This window comes from Rousettus aegyptiacus, unplaced genomic scaffold (assembly GCF_014176215.1).
Source record: "Rousettus aegyptiacus isolate mRouAeg1 unplaced genomic scaffold, mRouAeg1.p scaffold_m13_p_9, whole genome shotgun sequence".
Lineage (NCBI taxonomy): Eukaryota > Metazoa > Chordata > Mammalia > Chiroptera > Pteropodidae > Rousettus > Rousettus aegyptiacus.
In genome coordinates, this window is record NW_023416312.1 from 101,434,868 (window position 1) to 101,460,720 (window position 25,853).

General features: G+C 39.2%; 1 protein-coding gene and 1 long non-coding RNA gene across 2 annotated transcripts in view; one reads left to right on the top strand and one right to left on the bottom strand.

Annotated features, from left to right (window-relative positions):
* F8 (coagulation factor VIII) overlaps nucleotides 1-25,853 on the bottom strand; it is a 110,457-nt gene that overhangs the window by 56,464 nt on the left and 28,140 nt on the right. Inside the window, exons 5-12 of the mRNA XM_016133454.2 lie at nucleotides 24,565-24,633; nucleotides 21,881-21,997; nucleotides 19,071-19,292; nucleotides 16,712-16,973; nucleotides 16,254-16,425; nucleotides 4,674-4,767; nucleotides 2,086-2,300; nucleotides 387-537 (exon numbers count right to left, since the gene is read on the bottom strand). Coding sequence (XP_015988940.2) covers nucleotides 387-537; nucleotides 2,086-2,300; nucleotides 4,674-4,767; nucleotides 16,254-16,425; nucleotides 16,712-16,973; nucleotides 19,071-19,292; nucleotides 21,881-21,997; nucleotides 24,565-24,633 — 1,302 coding nt within the window. The remainder of the gene's footprint in view (nucleotides 1-386; nucleotides 538-2,085; nucleotides 2,301-4,673; nucleotides 4,768-16,253; nucleotides 16,426-16,711; nucleotides 16,974-19,070; nucleotides 19,293-21,880; nucleotides 21,998-24,564; nucleotides 24,634-25,853) is intronic.
* The window catches only part of LOC107504329, a 71,653-nt gene that overhangs the window by 26,084 nt on the left and 19,716 nt on the right, over nucleotides 1-25,853 (top strand). Inside the window, exon 4 of the long non-coding RNA XR_001595462.2 lies at nucleotides 362-3,243. This is a non-coding gene — a long non-coding RNA (uncharacterized LOC107504329). The remainder of the gene's footprint in view (nucleotides 1-361; nucleotides 3,244-25,853) is intronic.

Genomic DNA, 25,853 nt, shown 5'->3' on the forward strand with positions numbered 1-25,853 from the left:
TGACTGTCAAATTGCTATGGCCGGTGGTCGTTTTGCATAAGTAGAATTGCATTCCCTTCGTATTTCATGTGTCATTTACCAGTTGAGTGCATTTTATATTAACTATGGATTAGGCATAAAAATGGAAATTAAAGCCATGTCTTAATTTGATTTATCCTTGAAAAATAAAGTTTTCTGAATATTTGAGCCTTTAAAAGAAAAGAAATGTGCATTATATGGTCATATTTATGCATTTCTGTAAAATTATATATGTTCATATATAACCATTTTTAAGGAACTGTGACCCTCGCAAGGCATATAAATTAGTCCACCATGAGGATATCAGTTTGGGGGCTTCGGTTCCCCTTTATCTCTTACCCAGAGGATGCAGGTGCTGCTTTACTTACTGTGCATGATGTTGGAGGCTCGGAAGTCTGGGTCCTGGGGCTGCACTCCGTCTGCACTGGGGAGGAAGCGCTGCATGTTCTCCGTGAGGTACCAGCTTTTGTTCTCATCAAATACAGAAAACAGGATGACGTTTCTCTTGTCTGACATCATCTGTTAATTACATGCATGGAGAGAAACAAATGTTGCTACCGTTGTCAGCTGAGATTTAGCAGCCTACAGTGGAGGTAAGGGGTGCCATCCATGTACTATGCATGTAATCGGTTGGTTCGATCCCACTTCTCCCTAGGGTCACTATTACAGCACGTAGCAGGGCCTAGGGGTGAGTGGGTGCTATGAGCAATAAGTATGTGTTTAGAGCAAATGCATCCTCAGGGCAAGAACGTGACTGGACCCATTAAACTTCATTTCTTCTGGACCCAAAGCCATATGCAGGCTGATTTTTTTTGGTATAGTTTGTAGCCTCATTCTCTCCACATTCAAATTAGAAGATTGTCACTCTAAAGACCCAAGTGGTTATTCAGTGTCTTTCTTAAACAAGTTAGTCAAGTAAGAGGGATGGCTTTGCTAAACTTCCATCTGGCCACTGCTCTATAAAACATTAAAAAGAAAACAAATCAGATAACAAAGCTAAGATGAACCCTAAGAAGTTAACTGGCAGTAATACCTTTTCTGTTCAAGACTTTTAAAGTTTTGTTTCAGAGGAGCAGTTCACATATAACCAAAGTTATATCAGTCACTTGCTAATTGAATCTTCTAAGGTGTAATGTGTACAGTTCACCAGTACGTGTCAGTTTCATTTCGCTACAGAAACCGAAATACTGAAGGGAGGAGGTTGGAGAATGTAGAAGTCCATTTCAGTCCTTTTCCAAAAACTGATGGAAAAACTATAATTAGGAAAAATTCATCAAGACAGGTACTTGGCCAAATTCATGCCGCTCTCGTTTGTGTGCCACGTGTTTTCCCACGTTAAAATTCATGTGCTTCAGTTTCTAAACCAGTGAAATGTTTTCAGACAATTAGGAACCCTATGTATCATACCTAACCGAACAGCCACGTAGTCAGGCCTCAGCAATATGGCGGTGAATTATAGTGAAGAATTAAGCATTTTTTGTTGTTACACGAATGTTTATAGCAGCACAAGTTATTTATTTTTTAAGGATTTTAATTAAAATGTAGCTAACGTACAATATTGTATTAGTTGCATAAGGTTTTCTTATTCAGAGGATTTAGCATTGTTTTTTTAAAGAGCAAAAGTGGTCCAAATTCTAGCCATATTCCTAAGTATTTTATATCTTTCCCTGTATTTTTCTCAACAAATATGTACTGAACTCTAGAGAAGTCTGTGATATAGGTTTGTGTGTCATCTAAAAATAGGTGATGACTGAGCATATAAAAATAGGCAAGAACACCTGTGAAGAGTGGAAATTAAACTGGGAATGAGTATTATAGAAATCATCTAGGACCCAGTTCTCTTATCCATCCAGCAGGTAAGATTACTACACCAACCTCAAAATCAGAAACAGCTGTGAGAAACCCAGCTCATTTCTTTTATTGGCCAATACTGCAGACTACTATATATTCTGCATGCTAGAGGGGGACGCACACAAAGAGAGTATAGGAAATATGCTCTGGAAGTTCATGGGCATCATCGTTCTATCTTGAGCTCCAAAGCCAGCACTTGGGAAGAGAAGAACTCACCTGGTTTCCTCTTTGATCTACAGATTCTTTGTAACAGATGAGAAGGGGGCCAATGAGTCCCGAAGCTAGATCTTTCTCTAGGTGAACGAAGCTTGAGTAATATCGAGTCAGGCACCGGGGATCTGACTTAGTTGGCCCATCTTCTACAGTCACTGTCCATTTATACTTGAATATCTTTCCTGGCAGAATCGGCATATCTTTCAAATGTTTCACACCTACGCACATCCAAATCCCAACAGAGTTCGATTAGAGTATAACAAGCCACATATAGGTAACCGTGTTGTTATTGCAAGGGTTCTACAAATCTATATGTACATATGACATTTCATAGTAAATGGAAACTAGATTTGTAGCTATTGTAAGTTTAAGATTCATACAATTTTTAACAAGAAAAATGGGCCCAGGAGGTTTTTGCTAGTATGTTAGAGTTGAAATGGGTGGGTCTATCATCTATTATTTCTATGTATTTGTAATAATAGATGATTTTTTATATATTTTAAACATACAGCTGAAAATGTATGAAGAAGAAAAAAATCTCAAGTGCTAAAAAAAGAGAGACATCAATGCCAGAGTGGTAAGCAATGGTTGATAATCCAGGTGACCATGAGAGTTTCAGGCCTGAATTTAAGACAAAGGTCTGCGCACTGAAGTTTGAACTCACACGGGCTATCAAAAGATGTGAGAAACAGGAAGAAGTGAGACCTGCCCTCATGCTAATGGGTCCCTCAGGATAAGACATGTCTGATTTTAGTCATTAAGACTCACTTTGGGGTATGTTGAAAACCTGAAGATCCAGTCTAAATCAGAATTTTAACTTTATATTCTTTCTAAGCTCTCCCTCACCCTTAGTAGGTTACGGTTGACCTATGATTAGGGAACCTATAGAAGAAAATGGTGTGGTATGTTCTTTCCGTATTTCTCAGCCTTTTATCTTCCCTCTTCCGGTAGCTGAGAGCGAGGGCGGATGGGTATTGGAAGAAGGAAGGGTAAACAGACTTTTGATTAAGAGATCTTCTCTCTTTGACAGTACTGTTTGGTCACTAATACTTTCTGTGTTGGCAGATGCCGAAATGCTGGTCTTAGAACACATCAACATTTTCCTTGGTGTCACCATGGGGACCTCAGCACCGCACAGTTCCATGGCTTTATTGATAAAAGGTACAGTGCATGAGAAAGATATGTCATAAATCTTAAACAGCAAACAACATAGCAAATAAAAACCAAAGATGTAAAGAATTCTAAAATGAAAGATAAAATGATGACTAGATATCGAAAGCATGGAATGTAGTAAAAAACTGTATTCAGAGGAAAAAATATATGACCGTAAGTGCATTCACTAGGGGAAAATGCATATAATTAAATAAACTAAGAAGATAAATGATAGATGATAGATAGATAAACAATCCAGCAGAAAAATAAGGAGAAATGAACAGGAAATTGACAGTAGCAGAAACCCAAATGGCCAATAAAAATGTGAAAAGATGGTCAACTCTACAAGAAATTAAGATAAAAGCACTAAGAAGACACTGCTTTTCACCCACAAGATTGGCAGGATTTTAAAAGTCTATTATTGTCTAGCTATCAAAGATGTGGGAAGTTATATTTTCATGTATGACTAGTAAGAATACAAAGTAATATATCATTTGGAAACAAAGGTCTGGCTCTTAAAAATAAAAAAATACACATTCTGTGACTGGGAAATTCCAGTTTGAGGTCAGTGAACTTGGAGACAGATCAATAGAAACGATCGAATCTGCAGAAGAGAGGGAGAAGGAAAAAATATTAAAATATTCAGGTGCGTGGGGCGGTACCGAAAGGTTAGACATACACGTGTATGGAGACCCAGCAAAGGAGACAGAGAGCGAGGCGGAAAAATATCTGAAGAAATAATGACCACAGTCTTTCCAATCTGGTGAAAAGCTTAAAGTTCTAGATCCAGGAAGATCGGTGAACCGCAAGGAGAATAAATATGAAGAAAATCACAGCCAGAATAGAATGACATAGAGAGGAAGAATGACTCAATGGAATCTAGACTTAGCTGTTTAAAGGCTAGTAAAACATTGTTTTGAAAGTGCTGAAAGGAAAAAGAACTCTCCACCCAGTATTCTATTTTTGGTGAAATTATCTTTCAAAGGTGAAGGGGAAAAAAAAGACATTTCAAATAAAAGAAAACTAAGAGAATGTATCTCTAGCACACTTGTGCTATAAGAAATGCTAATGAGAATTCTTTAGGCCGAAGGAGAATGCTCTGATTGGAAGGGACGCCAGAGGGGAATTTGGATGTCCAGCGAGGCTTGAAAAGCACTGATAACGTAACTTGCTGGGTAAATATGGAGGCATACTTTCCCCATAATTTCCTAAAACTACATATGACTGTTTAAAGCAAAAATTCTAGCGCCTTCTTGTGGGTGTCGTATACAGATGTAATACATGTGCAAATTATAGATAAAGGGAGGTGGGTGAAAAATGTACCTCAATGGTACATAAGAGCTGGGACAAGGAACAACACAATCTTAGTTGTTATTGAGACTGTGGCCTCATCTGTATCTACAGGTAGGAACGAACCATAAAGCCGAGGGAACTCTTACCTTTTGGCAATCTCCCTGAGTGCAAAGGACTGACATCAGTAATTCCATGAGGGAAGATGTTATATGGTCGGCTTGCTTGATTCTTAAATATAATCTGAAAGTCCAAGTGAGATACAAGATCAAGTCCTAAGGCGGGTAGGGTCAAGAAGAAAAGCGTGCCTAGCTCTAGAAAACAAAGTGCTTTGCATCCACATTATAGGAGTTTAAGACTAGATGAAGCTCGGATGATTTGTTCTTTTCATAAAATCGCTCAGACAGCTGCTTAGGTTTCTCATTAAGGCCTCTTTCCATTTCTTTCAAAATATTTCAGTTGCTGCAGGAAGTACTCCTTGCGCCGCCACACGGTAATTAAAATCCGAATGTCTGAGGAGGGCGCTGCTGCCCTCAGACTTTCTACCGTTTGGGCACTGACTTCCCCAGTGGTGAAGTCACATCTTCACCGAGTGAGCAGGCATGACCAGGGGGACTCTCAGTTATGGCATTAAGCAAGGGTGGCTGTCATCTGATCGAGTGAGCTTTAAAAGAGCAGTAGTGTGGCCACAGCAGTCGAGAACCCTGAGGACATCAACCCAGCCCCTAGATCCCAGGATCAGAAACCAATTCCACTTGCATTCTTGTTTTAAAACTCACTCAACTGATAAGACCCACGAAACAGACGATTCCTTTCCTGCACCTGAGCAGCAGAATGATGTGGGAGAAAAACTGCGCGGCTCTGTGACCAACTTCTTTAAATTCATGGCCACGAACCTCAAATGGGCACTCAAGCTACCTGGGCATCCTACTATCTTTCCCTAGAAATTCATCTTCCCACCTCCTTAGCTGACTGTTTGCTCTCTGATCCTCGCTCTCAGATGTTTCTTTTTTAACTGAGAAAAGAGAAACCTTCAGAAAAGAACTTTCTTGTGCTTTCACCATCAGAGCAACCCACCTATATGTATAGATGGCCATATTCTCTCCTGTTTAAATCAGCCACTATCTAATGCCAACATTTCTCCTTTTGTACTAGTATACACTAAGGTTGGAGCATCTTCCATTGAAAAAACTTCCTTTTGGGAGAGAATAGAGAACCAGAAATAGACCTGCATGTATATAGACAACTGATATTTTAAAATATTTTTTCAGTTACAGCTGACATAGAATATTGCAGTTTCAGGTATAAAATGTACTCATTAGACATTTACATAACTTACAAAGTGATCACCTCGATAAGTCTAGTAACCGCCTGATACCATCTGGCCATCATCAAACATTCTCAGTATCTGTGAATTTCTTTCTGTTTTGTTTGTTTATTTATTTTGTTCTTTATTTTCCACATATGAGTAAAATTTATGGTATTTATCTTTCTTTGACTTATTCCACTCAGCATGTCACATCCCCATGACAATTTTATAACTGCCAGTTTGTATTTCTTAATCCCTTTTACCCAGCCCCCCAACCCCACCTCCCATTTGTCAACTGTCAAATGTTCTCTATATCTATGAATTTGTTTCTGTTTTGTTTTTTCATTTATTTTGTTCTTTGGATTCCACATATAAGTGAAATGATATGGCATTTGTCTTTCTCTGTCTGACTTACTCCGCTCAGCACAGTTTCCTCCAGGCCCATCCACGAGGTTGCAGATGGTGAGATTTCATTCTTTTTTATGGCCGAGTAATAATAGTCCATTGCACATATGTACCGCGTCTTCTTTATCTGTTCATCCATTGACGCACACCCAGGCTGCCTTCCTATCTTGGCTACTGTAAATAATGCTGGAATGAACTTATGGATGCACATGTCCCTTCAAAGTCATTTTGGGTTTGTTTGGATAAATACTCAGAAGTGAGATTACTGGATCCTTGATTTTTGTTGTTTTTGTTTATTTCCATTTTCATGAAATATCTTTTTTTCCATTCATTTACTTTCAGTCTATGCGTGTCTTTTGATCTGAAGTGAGTCTCTTGTAGGCAGCATATTTAAGGATCTTGTTTTCTTATCCATTTATCCACCTTATGTCTTTGGATTGAAGCATTTAATCCATTAACATGTAAGTGATTGTTGATAGATATGTAGTTATTGACATTTTATTATTCACGGTTTTGATCTTGTTTTTTTTTTTTTTTAAATCCAGTTAACATTTCTTTTAACATTGGCTTGGTGGTGATGAACTCCTTTAGCTTTTTCTTGTCTGGGAAACTCTGTTTGTCCTTTGATTCTAAATGATAGATCTGCTGGGTAGAGTCATCTTGGTTGTAGATCTCTGCTTTTCATAACTTTGGGTATTTCATGCCGGTCCTTTCTGGCTGCAAAGTTTCTGTTGAGGAATCAGCTGATGGTCTTATGGGAGCTCTCCTGTAGGTAAATAGATGATTTTCTCTTGTTCCTTTTAAGATTCTCTGTCTTTAACCTTTGTCATTTTAATGACGATGTGTCTTGGTGTGGGCCTCTTTGGGTTCATCTTGTTTAGGCTCTGCACTTCCTGGGCTTGTATGTCCATTTCCTTCACCAGGTTATGTAAGTTTTTCCATCATTATTTCTTCAAATAAGTTTTCAATTCCTTGCTGTCTGTCCTCCTTCCGGTACCCCTATGATGTGGATGTGGGTACGCTTGACGTTGTCCCAGAGGCCCCTTAAACGATCCTCATTCTTTTGGATTCCTTTTTGCATGTTGCTGTTCTGACTGTGTGTTTTCTGCTACCTTGTCTTTCAAATTGCCGATTTGGTCCTCTGCTTCATCTAATCTACTGTTGGTTCCCTCCAACACAGCGGTCCCCGACTGTTTTGGCACCAGGGACTGGTGCCGCTCTGAGAATCTAATGCCTGATTAACTGAGGCGGAGCTGAGGTGGTGATGCTGGCGCTGGGGAGCGGCTGCAAATCCAGATGAAGCTTCGCTCCCTGGCCCACTGCTCACCTGCTGTGCAGCCCGGTTCCTAACAGGCCATGAACCGGTACCTGTCCGCAGCTTGGGGGTTGGGGACTGCTGCTCTAACGTATTCTTCATTTCAGTTCTTGTATTCTTCATTTCTGACTGGTTCTTTTTTATGTTTTCTATGTCCATTTATATGCTTCTTGTCTCTTTGTTGAATTTCTGAGATCATTGAGCATCCTTATAACCAGTCTTTTAAAATCTGCATCTGGTAGATTGCCTCCATTTTGTTTATTTATTTTTCTGGAGCTTTGTTCTGTTCTGGGACGTGTTTCTTTGTCTCCTCATTGTGGCTGCCTCCCTGTTTTTGTTCCTATGTATTAGGTATTGCCACTAGGTCACCCAGTCTTAGTAGAATGGTCTTATGTAGGAAGCGCCCTGTTGGGCCCAGTGGCACAGTCTCCCTGATCACCTGAGCCAGGTGTTCCAGGTGTGTCCCTTGTGTGGGTTTTGTGTGCCCTCCTGTTGTATTAGAGCCTTGGTTGCATATCAGTGGGAAGGACTGACCCTCAGGCTGACTGGCCATGAGGACAGTGGAGGAGTTGCTGTGCGCGGGTTGATCCTAAGAGCAGGACTCGCTTTAGCAGGGCTCTGGTGCCTGCCCAGTCTGCCCTTCACGTGTGTCACCCTCACATGCACCTGGGTGGTGCTCTGGTGTGGTTTGAAGCCGGCCACTGAGTGTGTTGGTTTTGGGGCCTTTTGCGAAGGGCTCTATTGCAGACCGGTATCATCTGCCTGTGCCCCACCTGGGTCCACTTGGTGCTGGCCTTGGAGGTGTCCGGGAGAGGCTAAGCTGTGAACCAATGCTGGCTGCCACTAGTGCCCGGCTTGGGGCTGCTCAGGAAGAGGAACGGGGCATGCTAAGGCCAGATGTTGTTTGTTTGTGGTTCGTGAACCTTTGAGAGACTTTAGGAAAGTCCGCGGCATGAGCTAAGACAGGCCATTTGTATGGAAAGGCCAGTGGAAGAGCTTAGGTGGGCCCACATGTCGGGCAAGGTGGTGTCTCAGGGAATCGCCAGGGCGGGGCAAATGGTGTGAACCAGGTGGATGGAGACTCAGATATAGGGCGCTCCTCGCACGCCGGGTGAGGGGAGGGCCCAACAAAGGAACAGTGCCTTCCATTAGCACTTCTTTCTGGGCGAAAGCTGCCCCTCCAGCCCTCGTACCGAAGCCAGACCACTCAGTTCCTCCCCGTGTGTCCCTGGCACCTTTTGAGCTGCTGTCCCAGAGCTGGAGCTCAGGGTGAGTGAGCCCCTCAGTGGTGAGTCCGTCCTCGGGCCATTAAGAGGAGCGTCTGCGACTCCTGCAGCCTTCCCCTTGCTTAGCCACACTCTCTGCTGGTTTTCACAGCCAGAAGTTGTGCAGACTTCTCTTCTCTGCACTGGAACCTTGGGGAGCCTTGCGTGGGGCCTTGTGTGGGGCTGGGACCCCTCACTCCTCCAATAGAGATGCCTCCTGATTTTTAGCTGCTTCAGATGGCTGTGGGAATCTGCATCTTCACCCTTCCTACAAATCCTGAAGTGGCTTCTTCTTTGTGTTCTTAGTTATATGACTTCTGTTCAACTAAAGTTCAAACGATTCCCGATGATGGTCCTTCTGTGGTTTCATTGTAATTTTGATGTGGTGGTAGGAGGAGGCGAGCATAGCATTTGCCTACTCCGCCATCTTGACTGGAAGCCTATGGTCAACTGATCTTTGACAAAGACATAAAGACAATTAAATGAAGCAAAGATGGTCTTTTTAACAAATGGTGCTGGAACAAATAGACATTCACATGCCAAACAAAAATCTAGTGGCAGAGCTTACACCCTACACAAAAATTAACTCAAAATGGATCCTAAACCTACATAATTTTTTGACATTCTTCTGTATGTGGGATTTTTCTGTGTTCTCCCATTTATTTATTTGTTTAATCATTTATTTATATCAAAGACTAATGAGTAGTTATTTTATACTTTGGGGTTTAATCCAATACTATATTATTTCTTTTATTGTTTAATTCTTCCAGCTTGGCCATTAGAAGCTCTTCGAGCTGGTTCTTCTATCCCTTTGACATTGCCCCATCTTTTCCTTTTATTTGAGCACGTTCTTACTTTCCGTAACCACAAGATGCCCTGGGCTCATCCTGCATTTTCCCTGAACTAGCCCTAGAATCATCCATTTCTCCAAGGAGCCTCAGTTCCTTTTATGAGACAATGGTATTAGAAACCACGATTTGGGGGTGCTTATTGCTACTGGGGTGCCATTGCTTCTAGGCCCTCTCAGCGGGCAGACCTAGGAAATACACTAAACTCTATGTATAAACATATCTCTAATTCTTTCTGTATCTAGACACCTTTTATCTCTATATGAAGCTAAACATGAGTTCTTCTTCTTGTCTCCAACTCCAATCCACTATCACATGAGTCGCTCCGGAGCCTTTCCCTTTTGCTTATTTATAATTACGCTCTCCAGCAGTAAGAAATGTAGCTCCCACCATCTGTCATATATTTCCTTAGTCTTCAAATAACAGCAGTTTAGTTTATTCCTTTTTGATCTTAAAACTTTTTCGCCTAAGAACACTGGCTAGGATTTCTAGTAAAACGTTGAAATTGGTGATCCTTATAAACTGTCTCTTGTCCTAATCTATAGGTTTTCTGCAGATCTTTATCAGGATAAGGACGCCCCTTGCAATCCCAATTTCTTACAACATTTTATCATGAATGGATGTTGAATTTTGCTAAATGCTTTTATTTTCCCGAAACGATTAAGATTATAAAAAGATATTTAGCTCTTTTGTGTGTTAATATAGTATATTACCACATTTTATTTTCTAGTTAAGTTTACCTAGTATTGTTGGTATAAACCAACGAGGTCATAATATATTATCTTTTTTTCTATATTGCTGTATTGGGTTTATAAAATGTTGTTTAGAATTCCTGAATGTTTATAATGCAATTGGTCTATAATTTCAATTTTCCTTTTTCATACTTTCCTGGTGAGGTTTACAACATATATTATTCTACCCGATAGAAAATAACTAGTGGTCTTTCCTTTTTCTTATACTCTGCATTTAAAATTTTGATATGAAATTATGTATTCCTTGAATATTGGTATAAATTGCCAGTAAAATGGCAATTCTTACTAGGTTGATAGTGATTTTCTTTCAGCACACTAAAGACATGATTTCATTTTCTTCCGACTCACTCTAGAGAAGTCGTGAGTTTATGTGGCAGTTATAAAACATGGCTCCCAAATTCTTTGACACATCTCTCATCACGAGGTAGGCCAGATTTTTCTCTCTCTTTGATTCTGGGTGGACTTTGGCTGCTTTTATTAACGGTATAAAGTGCTGTGTGAATCCTGATGCTGAGTCCTAAAAGGTGATGCGCTTTCTAACTTGTTTAGTGGAACTCACACAGTTGGAGCCCTGAGCCACCATGTAAGAAGTCTCTAAACTGAGGCCACCACCATGTGAGGAAACCAAGCCGCATACACAGCTGTGTGTTCTGGCTGGCAGTTCGAGTCTTTGAGTCCTCCCCATTCAGGTGCCAAACATGTGAGTAAAGTTGTCTTGGTCCCTCCAGATCTGCTGATTATCACCTAGTGACCTCAGTCAATGCCAAAGAGATACAGAATTGCCCAACTGAGCCCTGCCTGAATTCCTGACACATATATTCTGTGAGAATAGTAAAATGGCTATTGTTTCAACCACTAAGTTTTGATGTAGTAGGGTACATAGCCATAGTAACCAGAGCAGTGTAATTATCATTCCTTTAAATGTAATCTGTTTTTCTGTCCATTTTAAAAACATGTTTATTGAGGTATTATATATATATATATAATATATGTATGTATGTATATGTATATGCACACACACACACACCATAAAATTCACCCATTTTAAGTGTATACTTCAATGATTTTTAGTAAATTTACAGAATTTTTCAATCATCACCACAATCCAGAATTAGAACATTTCTGTCACCCCCCCACCAAAAAAAGATCCTTCAGCTGGATTGCAGTCAACTCCTGCTCTAACTTTTTTTTTCAGGATTAGGGGGTCCTGTACAATTCCATCTGTATTTTAGGATTAGCTTGTCATTTTCTGGAAAAAAAAAAGCAGTCGAGATTTTGATAGGGATTGAATTGAATCTGTAGATCAATTTGGATGAGTCTTTACAAGTAATTGACTCTTCCAGTCCATCAACATAAAATGTTTTGCCATTTATTTAGATGTCCTTTAAGTTTTCTCAGCAAGATTAGTTATTTTCAGTATACAAGTCTTGCACCTTTTTTTGTTAAATTTATCCCAGATTATTTTATTCCTTTTTCGATGTTATAGTGAATAAAAGTTTTTTCTTTTTTGTGGAGCATTCATTGATAATATAAAGAAATATATACATATATAGAAATACAGCTTATTTTTTAATATTGATCTTGTATCCTGCAACCTTGCTGAACTTGTTAATGAGTTCTAATAGGTTTTTAGTAGATTCCTTAGGATTTTCCACATAGAAGATCTTGTTATCCACAAATAAATACAGTATTATTTCTTCCTTTCCAATCCAAATGCTCCTAATTCAGTTTTTTTTTTTTTGGCCCATTTCACTTGTTCTTCCAGTAACAAGAGTGGACATCTTGCTCCCAATCTCAAGGGGAAAACATTCACTTTTTCACCATATTATAAATTTTTCTTAGATGTCTTTCATCAAGTTGAGGACCTTGACTTCTGTGGCTAGGTCACTTGAGAGTGTTTTCTTTCATGAATGGGTAGTAAAAGACTTTTTATTTTATTTTACTTTATTTTATTAGTTTCAAGTATACAGTGCATTGGTTAGACATTTATTTAGTTTATAAACAATCCCCCTGATTGCTCCCTCTCTCCCCTGGCCCTCCACCCAGCCATCACATTACTGCTGACTGCATTCGCTCTGCCATGCTCCCCATCCCTGTGCCCAACTATCAACTACTAATTTGTACTTCTTTAACCCTTCACCCCATTCTCCCAGTCACCAACTTCCCCCGCCCCTCTGTCCATCACCAGATTGTCCTCTAAAATTGTTGGTCTATTTTTGATTAGTTTGTTCTTTTGTACTGTAGATTCCTCATGTAAGTGAAACCATATGGTATTTATCTTTCTTTCTCTGACTTATTTCACTCAGCATAATAACCTCTAGGTCCATCCATGTCATTGCAGATGGTAGGATTTCATTTTATTAATGGCTGAGTAATATTCCATTGTGTATATCAACCATAACTTCTTTATCCAGTTGTCTATTGATGGGCATTTAGGTTGCTTCCATATCTTGGCTACTGTAAATTGTGCTGCCATGAATATTGGAGTACATAGATCTTTATGAATTACTGTTATGGTTTTCTTTGGATAAATACCCAGAAGTGCAATTGCTGGGTCAAAAGGTATGTCCATTTTTATCTTTTTGAGAAACCTTCAGACTGTTTTGTACGACAGCTGTACCAATTTGCAATCCCTCCAACAATGTATGAGGCTTTCCTTTTCTTCTCATCCTCGCTAACACTTGTGGTTTGTTGATTCGTTGATGATAGCCATTCTGACAGGTGTCAGGTGATAACTCATTGTGGTTTTAATTTGCATTTCTCTGATGATTAGTGACCTTGAGCATCTTTTCATACATCTACTGGCCATCTGTATTTCCTCTTTGGAGAAGTATCTGTTCAGATCTTCTGCCCATTTTTTAATTGGATTGTTTGTTTCTTTGTTGTTGAATATTTTGAAAAATTTTGTTAAAGCTTTTTCTCCGCTCATTACATACATCATCGTGTGCTTCTTGTCTTTTTAACTCATATGGTGTATTTCATTAATATTCATATATTAAACCATCCTTGCATTTCTGAGAGAACTCTCACTTCGTCATGGTGTACAGTCCTTTTAAAATATTGCTAGATTTTGGTTTAATAGTGTGTTGTGGAGAATCTTTGTATCTATATTCATAAAGGGTATTAGACTCTAGTTTTCTTTTTAAATTTTGAGATTTTTTTTGTGAGCTAATGTATGGTCTGTCCTGGAAAATGTTCATGTTCACTTGAGGAGAATACATATTCTGTTGCAGTTGGGCGAACTCTTCTATAGATGTCTGTTAGGCCCAGTTAGTTGATAGATGAAATGAGATTAACCATTTGTTGATAACTTTTGAAGCTGAGTGATGGGTTCAAAGAAGTTTATTTTACTATTCTCTCTCTTTCTGGGTATGTTTGAAAATTTTTATATAAAAAATAAAAAAATAATTCTCAAAATATTACATCAATAGAAAAGCTCAATAGGAATCAGCAAGGTGTCCAGAGTACGTATAACTTACATAAATCAAAGAATTAGGTATGTCTATATACCTTGATATGAAACAATATCCAAAATATATTGTTAAATTTTTAAAAATCATGGTACAGATCAATTTACATAGTGCTTCCGTTTTGTGTAAAATATATACACAATACTTGTTTCTGGATGGGAATATAAGAACTGACAACAGTGTTTGTCAGACTGTGAGTTGGAAGTCTGAGAGGGAGGAAAATTTACTTTTCATTGTATACTCATTTTCGCCTTTTGAATTCTTCTTACTGTCTAATTCAAAAATAGGTAAATACAATTTATGAAAAAAATTTTACAAGAAGAGCTATTTAAAATTTTGAAGAAATATGATGAGGGAAGCCTTGCCCTACAAATACCAAAATGTATCAAGTCGTAGTCATTTAACTAGTGTGATAACAGATCACTTAAAGAGAACAAATTTTAGCAATTTAGTGCTTGATAAAGAAGGTATTTTTAAATTAGTGAAGGAAGAATCAATGGGACCAATTGGCTGTCATTTAGGGAATCCTTTTTTGACACTATGTGCTATACTCAAAAGCAACTTTCAGAGCAATTAAAATGCTTATCGTAAAAACAAAACTATAAAAGTAAATTAGTAAAATATAGTAGGCTATTTTTATAATCTCTTAGAAGTGATGAAGATATTCCTAAGCAGAAAATGTAAATGAAAAAAATGATAAAAGTTCAACTATATAAAGATCAAAAATCTTCATAGGACAAAAGGCATCAAAGGATTTAGAGTACAAGTGACAGAAAAATATTTGGAAGACAAATAACAATGTGCCAATATTTATAATGCACAGAGCCTTTTATAAGTATATAATCAAAAGATAGCCATTTTAGTAGAAAACTGGACAAAATTTACAAGCAGGCAATTTACAGTGTGTGTCATGTAAATAGTCAACAGACATGAAATCACTATTCAATTTCTTTACTAACCAGGGAAATGCAAATGAAGATAATACATAAATCTTTTGCTTAAGAAGTTGGAAAATTTTTTTTGAATGTGTATTGTCAGTGGTGTGGGGAAAAGGACATTCATACGCCCTTGGCGAGGGTAAGTTGATACAGACTTGTTGAATGGCATTCTGGCGATATCTAACAAAACTCCCTGTTGGGAAAGACAGCCTCATGTGTATGGTCTTTTGACCCCCACCTGGCCATGTAAGGAAGAGTCTTGGGCCTGGAACATTTCCTTAGTAGGAAATAAAGCACCCGCATAGCCTGTTCTGGGCTTATCACCTTTGGTGAGAATCTTTCCCTGTTTCAGTTTCAATGAATGCTCCTTCGTTCTGTTTAAAAGCATGTGCATCAATGGGCCTCAGACATGCCCCCAGCTTTCAGTATTTCAGACTCCACAGGGGAGGGTTAGGATCCTTCTCCTGCAGCACGAGAGAGGTGCACGGAAGCAAACCGCCCTGCATCTAGCCACGGGGTGCTCATGCACCCTGTCGGAGCTACTCTTGCTCTTCTACTATGTCTCTTCTTTATGTGAGTGAAAGCATTGTTCTGTCCAGTATTAGACTGTGCTGTGTCTTCCTTGGTGACTCCAGTATGAAGACACAGTGGGCAGAGGTGTCATGGCTTCTGTTCCCGGTGGCCATCATAGTGATGATATTCGCTATCCACCATGTAGTTAGGGTCCTCCTCTGGCTTTGGTACCTAGTGCATGCTGCTCTGCTTGACACTCCATGTACAGTAATCAGCATCCTTCATGACAGTCTTGAGCTGCCGAGTTGACATGACCATCCATCTAGCTCCCAACTGATTGTGAAAAAATACACCCCTACCTTTTTCAAACCACCACATTGAGTATACTATTCTTTGCAGCATGAACATTCTTAATATGTCAAGGGTCAATAGACCTTTTCTGGAAGGGGCTGGATGGTAAATGCTCTAGGCTTTGTGAGCCATATCATGTGGGACAGTCTCTGTCCCATATTCTTATCGTTATTCTTTTCTTTACAACTCTTTAAGAATGTAAAATCCTTTCAAGTGCACGAGCTGTCCAGAAACAGACTATGAGCCAAATTTGGCTCACAGGCCATTATCTTGGTGATTCCTGTACTATATAATTGACGAGAAAGTTTTAGAAGGATATGTATCAAAGTCTAAGAAGTGAGTATTTCAAAGATGTATAGCAGGTTTAATGGGTGGCGTTAAATTTACATTCTTTATATTTAATATTTTTAAAAAATTTATAACCTATGTTTATTTGCATAACATTGACAGTTTTTAAAAGATAATGCCCATTAGAGACAAGGCTGAATTATGAAGTTTTTAGAAACTCAAAACCCTCCCAACTTTTTCTTCTTACCCAACTTTATATCTTTTTCTCAACTTACCAACAGTGTATCTCCAACTTCTCCATAAAGTAAAGGTCCTAAGATTCCTGATTCATACTGAGTAGCTTCACGAATTTTAAATGTTTCATCTGTATATGCCATAAATCGAACTTTTTTGTACTTCTTACCAATCCGCTGAGGACCATTGTTCAAATATAGACTTTTATAACTTCTGTATATAGACACACAAAAAAAGAGAGGTTGGAATGAAGAATTCTAGGTAGAGGACAGGTGGCTAAAATCCACCTCTAAAACAACCAATATGTTTTAATCAAGGAAAAGAATTAGGAAAATACAAGCATCTTTGATGCTTAGCCTGTTTAGTTTTCAAACATGTTAATGGCTTTGCCATTTGTTGGCGTATGTGTATCTATCCTAAACATCTCGAGGATGTATTGTTTTGAATAACTTGGAAGAACATTTTGAGTATGGGGAAGAGAGAGCAGCAAGTTGCTTACTTGTTACTGGGGGTGGAGACCGAGGGAGCATAGTCCCAGTCCTCCTCTTCAGCAGCTATATAGTGGACCCAAGTTTTAGGATGCTTCTTGGCAACTGAGCGCATTTGGATAAAGGGAGAAGAGTCGTCACTGTCAACACTGACAATGTCCATGTCAGAGTCATAAAGATCATCTTCATCATATTCCTCTTCTTCGTTATTTTTTTTCCGTAGTTGGGGTTCCTCCGGGCAGCTCTCTACTTTAACGTAAGCTTCCATACCATCTGGAGTCAGACAAACCGAACAACGTCAGATTCCTACAAGACTTTCTTGCCTTAACTTCTACAACTTCTTTCTCGTCAGGCCTTCAAGGCCCTCTCTGAAGTGTCCTCTGTCCAGACCAATGCTCTTTCTTGCCCTTCTACCTGGGTTTCCTTCCCCATATCCGGTACTGGCTAGTCTCTTCCTGTGGTTTTTGCCTTCGCCATTCCCCTTCTGCCTGACCCTCTCTCAACACATGTTTTTACCCCTTTTTCAAGACTCACTCATTTGCTGTTATAATACATATGAATAGTTCCTTTGTGGAAGTGGCTCTGAGCCTATCACTCCCAAATTGTGAACAAGGAGACTTGAGGAAATGCATATTTTCAGCATTTGGAAGCCTACATCAGACCAACCCCCCACCCTTACAGTTACCTAATGATTTCTGTATTTACTCCAGCAGAGTATGACCTGAACCACTGACTTAATAACAGCTTATCAGGGAAGATTTTAGGGTAGATATAAACTTCAAGACACAGTCCAAGTTCATAAAAACAAAAAGGTAGAACAAAATAAAAGAAATGTTATATTTTTTAAGAGGATATCTGCCTGCGGCTAGTTGTAAGCTCTATGGAAAGTCTGTTCAACAGTCTCCATCTCATCTTCATGCTTTACAAAATGTGAATAATAATCCCATATTATTATTCCATCCATGCCATAGACCTATTTTGAAGATCAGTACTAACAAGAGAGGCCTGATTGCAGGGTGATGGGGATCAGGGCAGACTTCAGGAGCAGCAAACAACTAGTCTGGGGTCAATGTGGCCTTAAGCATAATTCGTTCTAGATCTAAAAATGGTTTTTGTCAGAGATCCAATAAGACAAAGCATTTTTCTGAAAAATGAGAATTAAAATAAGCCATCAAAAGAATAAAACAAAGTTGTCAAAATAATAAAACAAAACAAATTCCTTTTAAATAGAATCAGGCTCAAACTAGATAGTGCCCAACCTGCATAGAAGTAAATGACCTATTCCTCTGCGCCTATAGAATCAACTTCCTGTTACCCAGAATGATACCCTTTGTCCCCTAATGTCTTGTCAGAAATTTCATAAATATTATGTAACAGATGAAGAAAAGAGGTCCCTATTTTTCATCACTACAGAGGACTCTAAACAAGGTCACTCATAGAACATAAGGGGAAAATGGTAGACGCACAGCAAGCTCAAATCTCTTTTCAAAGGCAACTGTGGAACCTGAAGAGGGTTAATACGAGAGTGATCGGGACAAACAAGTGCTGTCGAACATGGAAGACTAGGCCTTCTCCACATTCTCCTCCAACGGCCCTCAACGGCTATAGTAGAATAGACCGAGAGGCTAGATAGACTGATTCAAGATTAAGAGCAGAATAAATGCACAAGAAGGAAGATGAGGGTGAGACGATCACGTAATATGAATTTTCACAGTCCGTACCTACAAACAAGGTCACGTTCACAATAATTTGAAACCGTAGGCACCGTTGTCCTAATTTGCTTACACAGGACCTTTGACCTTTTGCAAGTCCTCATCAGGCAGTCCTTAAAAACCTCACGTGGTGCCCCAGCTGTGCTCACCAACCTCCATTTCCATGATCCTTCACCCAATATCCAGTATCCCCCGACACGCTCTGAGGTTCTCAGTGTCTGGTGTCCCATATTAAACACTGCAGTATCCTCTCGTATTTGCTGGTTATCACTCTGGACACCTCTACCGATATCCCAGAGCCCTTTGTCTTATTGGGCAGTGCTGTTTTTTTTTCCGTTTCCCTAAATTTCTTATAAAACATCTCTTCGGCTATGACCTGTCATCTCTCTCTGGTTAATGGGATCAGGCTGGAAAACCAATAATGTCCTGTCCTTCTCACTTTTGCCACCTCATCTCTCCCCGCGCAATCTCTCCTACCTCTATTACAGGTATTTAAAAATTCACCAGCACTACAAATACTCTAAAAACTGGCAACTAGGGAATCTCAGTTGGAGTCTACCTAACGTAATCCTATACTGGATAGTGGAAAGTCAATTCCATTAAAAGAAGAGCTAGGTGTTTATAATACTAGTTTTTAAGAGCCATAGATATTACCTACCATGTTGGTGGGAAGGGATGTGACAAAACAGGAGAAACTGGCCGAGGTCCATCAGGTGTGTCTGGGCGGTAAGGAAAGTTATTGGTGAGATCTCCAAGGAGGCTTGTCGATGGTTCCTTACAAGAAATGTGTGACCTTCGAGGAAAATTGAGTGCACTTTGGGGGTGGTGCCCATTCCAATCACATGCCAGTGTACCAATTTCTTGTGACATCCAATCAGACCTGTAAAGTAGGAATAAGGTAGCTCTAATCAAGAAGTAGAGAATTAGAAATGGAAAACATTTTCTAGGATAGGATGAACAAGTTGACCCTATAAATTTTATTATCTTGACTTGGAACCAACTTTCGAAGAACGGTGGGGTACTGTGAAACCAACAGCTCTTGCCAAAGACACCAATGACTGTCACGCTGCTAGATCCAATGGATATTTTTTTAGTCTTCATCTGTACCTATTGGCCATCTCTTCTTAAAATTCTCTCCTCCCTCGGCCTTGATGCCAACACCTCTGTGGGTTTGTTCCCCTATCCTTAGACTGCTCCTTCTTCCGTCTCCTTTCCTGATCCCTCCTTTTCTACTTATCCATTAGCTGCTAGATCACCTCAGTGCTCAGCTCTAGGCCTTATTTTCTTGTTAATCAATATATTCGCCCTGAACAATAACATTTGTTCTCATGGTGGTAGTGATCATCCGTATGCTGATAACTCTCCTGTTTCAGACCTCTCCCATAACTCCAGACTCATACAATTACCTTCTCAATATCTTCACCTGGATATTTCATAAAACCCATGTGTCTTAAAACCAAATTTGAGACCTTGATTATCTAATCTTCTTCCAGAGTTCCTTATTTCAGTGAATGGCACCATCCTTCATTCAATTATTCAAGTGACAGTTATTCTTGTCACCTTTCTCACTTCTCACATCCAATCTAACACTATGACAATGTAATTAATTTTAATATTTACTGAGCCCTTGTTTTATGTCAAGCACTGTCCAAAGTATTTTCCAAGTTTTAACTCATTCACTCCTCACAGTAATTCTAGGAATGTAAAAACTATTATCATCATCCTTTTCTGACAGGAGAGGAAAGTCATGCCTAGGGAGGTTAACTTGCTCAACTTTGAATCCAAGTGGTTATATCTTTAGATCTCACACTGTTACCTACTAGGGCGTAGCTGTCTCCTATTTTGACTCCTGAAGCTTTCAAATATATCTATTTTTCACCATCATTACTACCCCCACCATCTTAATCCAAGGTAGCTACCATTACCTCTTACCTGAACCACTGGAATAGCTTCTGTACCGGTCTTCCCATATCTGGTCATACTCCCTTCCAAGCCTTTTACCCACAAGGAAACTAGTGGGATACATTTGCATTTCAGATCTGATTATGGTATCCCTTGGCCTAAAACTGCCATTTCAGATAGAATCAAGTCTAAACTCCCTAGGGAGGCCTAGGAAGCCTGAATGGCTTGATCCCTGGTTCCTCTCCAGTTTTATCTCACATTTCATTTTCCTATTCCTAATCTTGTTTCAAAGCCTAGTTTATATGGTACTGCCCTAGGGAAGCCTTCTCTGACCCCCCAGTCTAGATCAGTCTCCTTCATTATATGCTCATAGACTTATATAATTTTCCTACAGATTAGTTCTTGGCTTTTAATTTTATATTATTATGATTATTTGATTACTGCATGTCTATAATGCTATAAGCTATGTGAGGCAGGGACTTGCATGTTTGGGAAGTTAATTTCTTATCTAATTCTAAAATCATGCATATTCATTATAGACTTATTGGAAAATGTAGAAAAGAGTTAAGAAAATATCCTTTCTCATCCTTCATTATTCTCTTGAGTTTCTGAACTTTCTAACTTTCTCTTTCTTGATTTACTCTCTAGTTTTACCTTAGTACATCTTCCGTGGCTTCTAAGGGCTGGCATTTCTGAAAATGTCTCTATTCTTCCCCCAAAGCTGATTCATAGTTAGGCCATGAATTCTAGGTTGAAAATAACTTTTCCCTTAGAAATTTTAAGATATTGCTCCATTACATGGCTAGTCTGAATCTCATGTCTTCGTATGTGACCTCTTTCTCCCAGGGGAAACGTAACCATTTTCTCTTTGTTCTCTGAAACTCTACGATTTTGTGTTGGAATCTCTTTTTTATTTCTCCTTTTGGCAAATTTTAATATGAAGACTCAAATCTTTGCATTCTTAACACTTTCTTCTATCATTTCTTTCATTTTTAAAAACAGTTTGAAAATATAGTCTCAATCTCTATGTTTTACTTTCTGGGAGATTTTATCTATTCTGCCTACCTTCTATTGAGTTTGTGTTTTGACCATCATATTCCTACTTTTTGCAAGCATATTCTTGTTTTTTTTCCCCATAGAACCCTATTATTACTTTATTGATGCAGTATCAGGTTGAATCTTTATTAAAATACTAGAGCTTTTGACAAGTTCTCTCCTGTTCTAAGTATTATAGCTTTTTCTTCTGGGATTATTATTTTCTTGTTTACCTTTGAATATCCCTTTCATGTTTCAGGCTTTCCTTAAATATCTGTTCATCCTTGGTTGCCACTTTTATTTAAGCGAAAAGCAAGAGAAGAAATCTATGAGCTCTGTGTATGGGTAGGCCTTCGTTTTTAGGTAACCAGAAGAGGAATCAGTCACTGTACTTTAAGACTCCCTCAGAGGCCAGAATTCCTTGGGCTTTCTTCTGGGGTACAAGGCTATCTGAGGAGAAGTGGAGAAAAGATCTCTGGTAGTGCATGCTGAAGACCCTGAGGATTCTTGAGCAGGTGTGAATGTACATACCTGGCAGAGAGCGGTTTACATAGCCATTGATTGTGTGCATTTCAGGCCGGGCCTGGACAGACGCAGGATCCGTCGCCTGTGTTGAGGATGCATTTGGTTCTGAGTGCCAACTCTTCCCTGATGAGAAAGGATGCAAACGTGTCTGTCTCATGAATGACCCTCCTTTTCTCCTTCCCTCCCTCCCATGGGGCAGAGACTGCTCACACTGCAAGCATTTCCATCAGCACAGTAGGAATGGGTGACATGCCTTCAGAGTCAGTGTGAGAGAGGGAGAAGATGGTGACCAAAAAGCAGACATTTCCTGCTCTAGATGATCTCTCCCTATATTGATTTGTCCATGACAGTAGGTGGGAAGGGACAATGACAAATGATAACTAGGAGAAGGGAGAATATTGCTTAGTTTGTACCCTGAGAATTTCATTCTATTCATTAGCTTGTTTAAAAAGGAAGCAGATGAAAAATCATCATAGAAAAGGTCAGTCCCTGGCTGTGTCCCAATTGTTTCATCCAGCTTGTAGTGATGAAAGTTCGAGAACCCGAAAGCTTCCCAACCTCCTCTCTGAAGTTCCTAAGAGTGAAAACGTGGTAAATGTTATTGGACAGCAGCTCCTTGAAGTTGTCCCTTTGTGTGATGGACTGGCAACTAATGCTGAAACCTCTTAGAGCCCCCAGACTTTGGGGGGGATTCTCCTAAATTCATTTATCTATTCACCCACTGATTTGTTCACTTATTCAGATGTATTTACTGAGCAGTACAGAGTGCTAGGTACTGATGATGGAGAAGACAGCCTCTGCCTCCGAGGTACTTCCAAGTTAGCCTAACTAGACAGAGCAGCTGACAATTACAGTAAAGAGCGATGTAACAGAGATGAGAACAGGGCATCAGAGGAGCAGAAAGGAGAAGAAACTTCACTTTGCTTGAAGGGAAAGGGATATGAGGTTGAAGAAGATAAATTTTAAATAAAGCAGGTAACGATGCTTTAGTGTTATGAGGAAGAAATTCGAGGTGTCGTAGAAATATATAAAGAGGTCTCTAACTCACCTATAAGGAAAAGGAGAAACTTATGTGGTGCGAAGCTGGAAACAGGCTTTTCCAGCAGAGGAAACGACATAAGCAAAGGTCTGGATGCAAGAAAAAGCATGACACATTTGGGTGAGATGCAAACAGGGTTCCGTGTGGCTGGAGCCTGGAAGGGGAGGCAAGACAAGGAGCAAATGAGGCTAGACGGGTCGTCAGAAACTCATCATGCTTCCTTGTGTTAACAAGTTTGTATTTTGCCTGAGTTAAAATTGGAGGATTTTTAAAGGCTAGAGTGGAAAGATTTGCATTTCAGTAAGCTTCTCTGGCACTATAGTACTAAAAAATGTGGCAGGGGACACAAAAAGACAGGACTACTAAGGAAGGAGATGGTGGGGGTCTCAGTACAAAAGATGGCGGAGCAGGAGGAAAAGGGAGAACAGATAATCGTGCCGTTGGTGGTTGTACAACTGGGAGGAGGAGGAGGCAGAGGCGCTGATACTATCGAGCGCCCACTCTGTGCCACAAAGTGTCTTAAAGTATTTAATTAACTTCACTCAACCCTCACAACTATCCTATGAAAAAAGTATAGTGGACCCTTGAACAATATGAGTTTTAACTGCGTGGATCCACTTATACATGGATGTTTTTTCAATAGTATATAGTTGGCTGTCAGCATCCTTGGGTTTTACCTCCGTGGATTCAACCAACTGTGGGTTGAAAATGGTATTTTCCATCCACACCACAGTTGAGAATCCTTGGATGTGAAAGGCCGGTCGTGTGCCTTGTTCTACACCATTTTACATAAGGGACTTGAGCATCCATAGATTTTTGTATCCAAAACTGATCCCCCATGGACACCAACGGACAACTATAATTAAGTTTTGGGGGACTCAAAAGCTATATGTGGATTTTACACTGTGCAGGGGTTCAGCGTAATTCCCACATTGCTCAAGGGTCAACGGTAGTATTATTTCAATTTTAAATTTGAGGAATCCGAGACACAGAGAGGTTAAGTAACTTGCCATAGTTGCTTAAAAGTTACTTAAAAGTAAGAGACGAAGATAAGAGATGGCGTAGTCATTGAAGCAGAGACTAGAATGGTGGTTGTCAGGAGCTGGGAGGCAGGGGACATGGGGAGATATTGGATAAAGGGGACAAACTTTCAGTTTTAAAATGAATAAGTCCTGGGGATCTAAGCTCTGGGCATGGTAACTATAGTTACTAAGAGCATGTAGAACACCGGAAATACACTGGGAGAGGAGATTTCAGGTGTACTCATCACACACACAAAATGGTCACTCTGAAGAGATGGATATGTCATTAGCTGGGCTGCAGTAATCACCTCACTGTGTGTATCATCACGTGCGCCTGAAACATATACCATACACAATTTTTACCAAAATGTTCTGAAGTTGAGCGAAAAGTCTTTGTTGGTGGATTTAATGAGGGGGACGAGCCAACCTGTTACCCAGCTGAGGCCGAATTCTTGTTTTTGGAATTCCTCTTCATCCCTGTCCCCTTCATCCCTGAACAAGTAGTGTGTTTTCTGTCTTCCTATAATCACTTCCTCTGCACAATAACGGCCTTCATTCTCAGGTACCAGATTAAATTAATAAAACTGCTTCCTTTCAGGAGCCCCAAATTCAGACTGCAGCGCACTAACCTTCATTAAATACAGCAAAAAGTAGGACAAATTCATTCGAGGTCCGTGTCCTCTCTTTGGCCAGACTCCCTGAAAAAGAAGTGAGCATTTATCTTCTATCGAAAATCCTTTCACAGGAAATTGGTACTGGGGGGAGACATTACTTCATCAACTGTTTGAAAGTAAGCACAGATGTGGACCTTGGTGTCTTGGAGTTTTGTTAAATTTACATTATTTCTTCAGTGTCAGGTCTACGATAGCAGTGCTTCTAAAACTATTTGGGGTAAAGAACTTTTTTTTTAATTTCAAATTTGCTGCAGACCACTATTTTTGTAAAATATAATAATAATGTTACTAAAAAGTGAAATCAAAAAGACATACAAAATACAAGCCCACATAATCATATTTCATATATATACATATGTATGCAGAGCAAATATAAAAGAGAGAAAAATTACAAAACCCATACATACTGTTCATGGGAAATGTGCATATAGGCAATTAATATAGAGAATTTCTATTATGCTCTGTAATTGTAAATGAACAAAAAGTTATGAGCAAATTAACAACTGTCCATATTAAACACCTATGCTCAAACTTTAAATAAACACTATGTACAGTAATATTTAAAGTTGTTATGTTAAAAATGAGCTTGCTTTTAATAATTGAATTTATTGGTTGTCTTTCTTAGTAGTGTATTTCTTCGTTTGATTGACAAGTGTTCTTTGCAGGCTTATTTCTAGTGGGAAGTTTTTTGCTTATGACGTTCTCCTTTCTCTTGTGGCCTTGAGGCTTGGAAAGTAAAAATTAGATTGGATCACGAAAGTTAACCTCCCCCATACAGATTTAAACTACAGGAAAAGCCGTCTGAAAACATTTTCATTTTTCTTTTATTTTTTAAATGATCAAATAGTGAAATTGACTTTTACTTTTGGTGAATAAGCCTATGCGTTCAAATACGGGTATGGATTCTTGAAACGACCACCGTCAGAATCCAGAAGAGTTCTAACACCTGTTTCTATCCCTTTATCGTCACTGCTTCTATCGCTTTATTGTCACTTTACAGTCACTGTATATATATACACATATATATGCGTATGCATTCATGTGTATTCATAATATATTCACGTGTATAGTCATACCCTTGGAAACCACTGATCTGTTCTCCATCACTAGACTTGTATTTTTGAGAACGTTATATAAATGGAATCATACAATATATAACCTTTTGAGACTGATTTTTTCACTCAGTATAATGCCTTTGAGACCCATCCATGTTGTTGCACATATCATTACTTTATTCCTTTTTA